General features: G+C 40.4%; 1 protein-coding gene across 1 annotated transcript; it reads left to right on the top strand.

The window, feature by feature from the left end:
- Positions 1–4,623: 4,623 nt before the first annotated feature.
- LOC119661223 lies at positions 4,624–5,169 on the top strand. Its single transcript, XM_038070447.1, has 2 exons — positions 4,624–4,783; positions 4,863–5,169. Exons 1-2 carry the CDS (start codon positions 4,679–4,681, stop codon positions 5,064–5,066), a joined length of 309 nt encoding a protein of 102 aa, XP_037926375.1. The 5' UTR covers positions 4,624–4,678; the 3' UTR covers positions 5,067–5,169.
- The last annotated feature ends 747 nt before the right edge of the window (positions 5,170–5,916 follow it).

Here is a 5,916-nt window from a genome sequence, read left to right as displayed (position 1 = left end):
AAATTTTCTTTATCTTTCAAGTACGATATGAAGAAGCTTGAAAAGTACATATGATGTGCTGCCTGGATTTAATCCACGGAATAAGTAGTAATGGTTGGAGGAGACGGATGTTTTTTTCTGAAGCCCTTGAATTCACTGGAATTTTGTTCGTTTTAATACTAATTATTCTACTGGGCAAGAATCTGTTCACAGGTTCGGGTATGGAGATCACGGGTCTCAGTCTTCAAGAAATTCTTCAAATTAAATAAATTTCTCCGAGGGCAAAGGTTTAAAATCATCTGACCTTACACAAATTGATCTATACAATTGCATACCGTTTCAGAATAATGGCGGTAAAATTTGGGTGAGGGATGCATCGGGTAACGTCCCAATACAGTCGTATGGAAAACAGAAATAAACTGCAGTGCAAGCCATGGGGGATGGGATTTCGAGAAGGGGGATTACTTTCCACTATCGACTGACCGTGTGTAAAATTATCGGGAGAGGAGGAGAAGACTGCACAGGTCGCTAGAAGTGAATGTGGCCAAAGAAAATAAAATTGTGAAGGTTTGCAAAAGTCCAAAAGTTTTATACATGGTTGCCATTTACCTCTCGCGATTACCTAAAATACCCTTTAGCTCCCATCACGACTTCACGAGACGCCTGGACTCCTAATCTACTCTATTACACCAAGTGCCCAACCCCCAACCCACTCGTCGACCACCTTGGGAAAGTGGGTTCCACTGCATGGGGTAGCCCGCAATGCAATTGTCGCCCCTCTTTAATATGTGACCTATCAACTGTCACTTCCGTTTTCCGATCACAGTGCGTACGAGTGTCAAACCTGTGCGCCGACCAAGTTCTTCGTTCGAGATAGTGTCAGGCTAGCGTACAGCTTGGAGTTTCTATGTAACAGTGGAGTTCACTTTCCATGTGCTACTTCCATATAACAATACAGGAAGAAGATTAGCACAGAAAAGTTTCAATTGCTTCTCCTAGCGCTGTTAATGCGTCGGGCAACATCCAGTTCAGTGCCACCGTCGGTGTGTGGCGAAAGTTAATTAGTAGGTTAATATGCACTAGTCCTGAAACAAGATGCAGTTAACATAAACTAGAGGTTTAAGTACAATTAATTTAGTATTTATTGTTTCGGTGATGTCCTAGACGGCCTCGTCCAGGGGCTATTCTGCTTGGGCGTTGGCCAAGCTCGCGCACTAGCTCCTGGATTTGAGTTTGATGGCCGTGGTTGCTCTCGTTCCTAACTGCGGAACGATGGGGCTATTCAAAACTTCTGAAAAGGAAAAGCCAAAAATTTTAATACTATATTTACGTTGATGCTCAACTCTTGCACTCTTGGATTTATTAAGAACCCTCGCGTTTCCACTTCCAAAAACTTCTATTACTTCCAAAAAACAACAATATTCTACTTTTGACAATTCTATTTTTCTCAACTTATAAATTTCATAAATAAATCTAAAAGGCGAATTAAAGAGCAACCGCGCGTTGTAAAGTGTTCTCGATTTGAACACTTTAGCTATTTCCAGAGACTTCTTGAATACTAAAAATCAAAAGTAATGTCATTCTTTAATTCATCTATCTTTGACCCTTCCGTGTTCGAAAGTGTCCTTGTACACAACACAATAACACTTATTTATTATTATTTATTTTGTTGTTTGTGGCAAATCGACACCAGCTGTTGTGTTGCGAAGTGATGGCGCGGAAGAGAGCCATGTCGAGGCCAAATACACCATTTGGTAGGTAACATGCTGATGCAACGACGGAAAAGAATCTCGCTATGTCCAAATAGGCGATTTGCATAGCGTGTGATGTAACCACGGAGAAGGTTAAATGCGCAAGCAGATTTGTTTTCATTGGGCTGGCTCCAAAGATGCGGCTGCTGGAGAAAACTTGGCCAAATCGGTTAAAAATAATTTAAGCTAAGGAAAAAATATATGACATAAATCTAGCTATATTCGATATCTCCACCTACACGTGGTGACCGCTGGGAGCCCTTTCTTAACGAAAAGCTGCAGACGGAGAAGGATGAAGGCGAGTCTACCGCGCCTAAAAACGGGGAAAAATTGAACCAACTGTCCTCCAGGTTTGGAGTTGGATAGGGCTGACAACCCTACACGGAAGAAAAACTTGTTACGAAGCCACAACAAGAGCCTCGGACTGGATGGATATCACAACGACGAACAGGCAACGACAACGGAATAACGATTTGCGCATTTTCTCATGGAACGTGCGCTCCCTGTACAGAGACAGAACTACCAAGTAGCTAGCCAACACCATATCCCAATAAACGTGGGCCTCTCCAGATGGGACCACTTTCAACCAAAGTGATCGAACGCCACCACTTCTCAGCCTTGATGAATGTCAAAATATATATATATATATAGGGGGCCAATATAGACTCAGATCACTATCTCGTTGGCATGGTGCTCCGAGTTCGAATAACAGCACCACCTAGAATGCCCTCTGATAATCAGGTGAGAGTCAACACTGAAGCCATCCACAACACAGCCCTCCGCAACACCTATAAGAGGGAAATGGACGCCGCAATAACCGGAGTTAACAGATCCTGGAGATGAAGCATTAACAAATGATCTTCACAATCACCTGAAGAACGTTATCATAAATACGGCCGCAAAAATACTTGCCCCAGCCGCAAAATGAGTCGGAACGGCTGGTTTGACGATGAATGTAAGCTAGCTATGGAACGGAAGAATGTCGCATACCGAGCAATGCTGCATTCTCAAAGAACGCGGGCATGCGCGGAGACTTATCTCGAACTCCGGCGAGAACCAACAGGTCTGTGAATCAATGCCTGACGGCAAAGAGGCATTATCTGTCTCATACATTAAAAGGGAGATATCACACAGTGCAGCAATTATATACGAGTAGGTATCACGTTGCTGACTACCAAGACTATTCGACATCAACAACTGTCTACGACAAGGGGATGCCCTATCGTGCGTCCTCTTTAACCTGGCCCTCGAGAAAGTGATCCATGATGCTGAGGTGGAAACAAGCAAGTACGATCCTCAAATCCACCCAACTACCGGCCTATACTGCCGAAATCGACATCATGAGAAGAACGATCCGAGACGCAAATCGCACTGATCAAACGGGAAGAATAAAGATAGGAGACTAGAACTTTGAGACCGTTGATAATTTCTCCTATTTAAGGTCGAAAATCACAACCGATAACAATTATGATGATGAAATCCGAAACTGTTCCGCTCGAATCGTATTACCATAGGGTCAAAGCTCTTACTTTACAAGACAATGATCTTGCCAGTCCTCATGTATTCCTCAGATTCCTTGGGTTCTTAGCAAGAAGAATTACGAACTCTTGGCCGCGTTCGAGAGAAGAATCGTCGGACGAATTTTTGGCCCCGTACATGAGGATAGACGATTCCGTAGCCTACGCAATGACGAAATCTATGAGCGATACCATGACCGTCTGGTTGTGGATAAAATCCGGCTCAATAGGTTACGGTGGGCGGGTCACTTAATCCGTATGGATGAGGACGATCCAGCTCGGATAGTCTATCAGGGCAATATCTATTGTAGAAAAAGAAGAGGTGGAGCGATGGCGTAGGTCAGGATGCCAGACAGCTTTTAGGGATATCGAATTGGTGAACCTCGGTGCAAAACCGAGATGTCTGGAGTTCCTTATTAAGGCAGGCCTAAACCGGATACCGGTTGTTGCGCCACTGATGATGATATCAAAAAACGCAAAGGTAGATAAGCACGAGAAAACCACCACAGAAATTTCTAATTACACATAGAAAAATTATATAATGAATTATCAATTAAAGTTATTTTTAAAATATAATTTTTATTTATCAGTTAATATTCTATCTTAAATCTTAGTCACTGCATTTTGTTCCAATCAGATTTGCCAATGTTTTTAGAAAGTTCCTGGAGCTGGATCCACATTAAGTGATACGGCTGATTTTATGTGACCTTTTAAAGGAGCGACGTGCTCAGCACCTCGAGTTTTTGCAACGTATTTTCCTTCACCTGCCAACCAAGTAGATGCAGTTAAAACTTTTGTGTCCACAATAGCAGGGTTGGATAAGTAACGACCAGTGAATCCATTATAAGGAAATCCGAAGTCATAGCCAGGAGTAATTAAGAATTGTCCTTCAATTCCGGCGAAGAAAGCAACCAAAAGGAAAGCTGCAAGGAACTGGAAGAAGATGATGAATATTTTTAGTTATTAGGCAATTCAAAACACCTGCATCAACTCTCACCTTCATTTTTCTAGGATTTATTTGAAAAAGTGAATGTTGTACTAAGACTTCGTGGTTATGATGAAGTTTTGTGTACCGATCTGCTCTTTTATAGTAAAGTCGACTTTAAAATAACCAACTCACAAATAAAGATTTCGATTTTATGAAATTCACTAATTTGTAATCACATAAAGCTGATAAACTGCATCTGGTGACAAGTTGACACCCTCCAACAAAGATGTATGCAAATTATGGGTGTGGAAGCAAATTGATATATGCAACAAATTTGCAACGCTAATCAGGTGGAGGAAGAGAACAACTGTTTTCTGCATACTCTAGTTTTCTCCAACAATTACATATTATATTAAAAACTTATCAGTTGGAATATAGAGTATAAAATCTCACTTTAAGATTCAGATAGTTTCAAGGCGAACATACCATCATTACAATGTAAGATGCAAAGCAGATTCCTGTTGAGTATAAAATGCCCACTCCCTCAGTATCAAGAATCAGATCTAGTCTTCACATCCGTCGACTTGTTTCAATCTAAAATCATGAAGGTACTAAAATAACTTTAGATATAATAGAATAACTCCACCAATAATCCAAAATTTATTATAATTTTTCTTTGAATTTCAGTTCATTGTTGCAGTTTTGCTTCTGGTGGTAATTGTAGCTGTCCAGGCTCAAATTTATGATGTCTTGCCGGGAATAAGAGCCTTTGCTGGTTACGATCCTTTGGGAAGAATTGCACTGGGTGACGCATTGACCCCGAAAGTAGTGAAGGTCGATGGTTATAACTGGTTGAACGACAGAATCGTTAGTAAACTGGAAGTCGCATAAGTGGATGGAATGCAGATGAAAAAATTTGAATACTTAAAAAAGATGTAAAAGCCCGCATTCAAAAATTGAATTTCTCAGTTGCGAAATAAATTTTGGAAGTTCACTTTTGTAGTCTTTCCGATTCTAGGGCCAGTTCACAAAATTATAGACCTGTTAAATGTACTCATCCCTTTTTTATGTGAGCTAATTTTAAGGATTTTATTGATTTTTGTGTTGTTTGCGCATTGCGTGATCGGTTGATATTTTTTCATGTCATTGAAGTGAAATAAGGTGGTTTTTAACTTTAAATTGTCATTTATCGTTTCTATAATATTATCTCATAGGCTACTCTTTATGGCGGTTTCCGTGAGTTATAGGAGGTTCGAAGGAAGAATGCTAGTCTAGCTTTTATCGCATTTTTAGAATGGCTTTTACAAAGATCTATGTCACTGTGCAATGAGAAAACTTTATAGTTTTTGCTCTTCCATATAGTCCAGGGTTTTGGAAACGCCAGTCTAAAACGTCTGGTCTATCCGATTCAGATTTCTATTCCATCCTTTTCGGACTTCTTTTAGTCTTGTTCCCATGCATTTTTCTTTTAGAATAACACATACGGCCCTCCCTTCTGGTATGATAACTTGTAAATGGTTATTCAACAAAAGCTTTTTTATGCAGAGCTGCGGGTTGGTGTGAGTTATGTATGAGATTTGTCACATTGTAAATCGAACTCTGTCAATAAAGTAAGCTGTAACTTAGAGTGTTTCTAAACAAGTTCTTGTATTTCCTCCTAGATAATGTTTTTGTATTTCTCAAGGGCGAAGTTGAATGGCGCTTGAATATATGATGAGTACTCGGTGGTAATTGTTTCTTC

The sequence above is a fragment of the Hermetia illucens genome, chromosome 1, assembly GCF_905115235.1.
Source record: "Hermetia illucens chromosome 1, iHerIll2.2.curated.20191125, whole genome shotgun sequence".
Taxonomy (NCBI): domain Eukaryota; kingdom Metazoa; phylum Arthropoda; class Insecta; order Diptera; family Stratiomyidae; genus Hermetia; species Hermetia illucens.
The sequence above is the reverse complement of the archived record's forward strand: the minus strand, read 5'-3'. Positions and strand labels throughout refer to the sequence as shown.

Bases quoted from the DNA above. Each gene is read 5' to 3' on its own strand.
- LOC119661223 (XM_038070447.1), top strand. From the start codon at position 4,679: ATGCAAAGCAGATTCCTGTTGAGTATAAAATGCCCACTCCCTCAGTAT. The intron at 4,784-4,862 runs GTACTAAAATAA...TTTGAATTTCAG, and splicing joins TTCAATCTAAAATCATGAAG to TTCATTGTTGCAGTTTTGCT.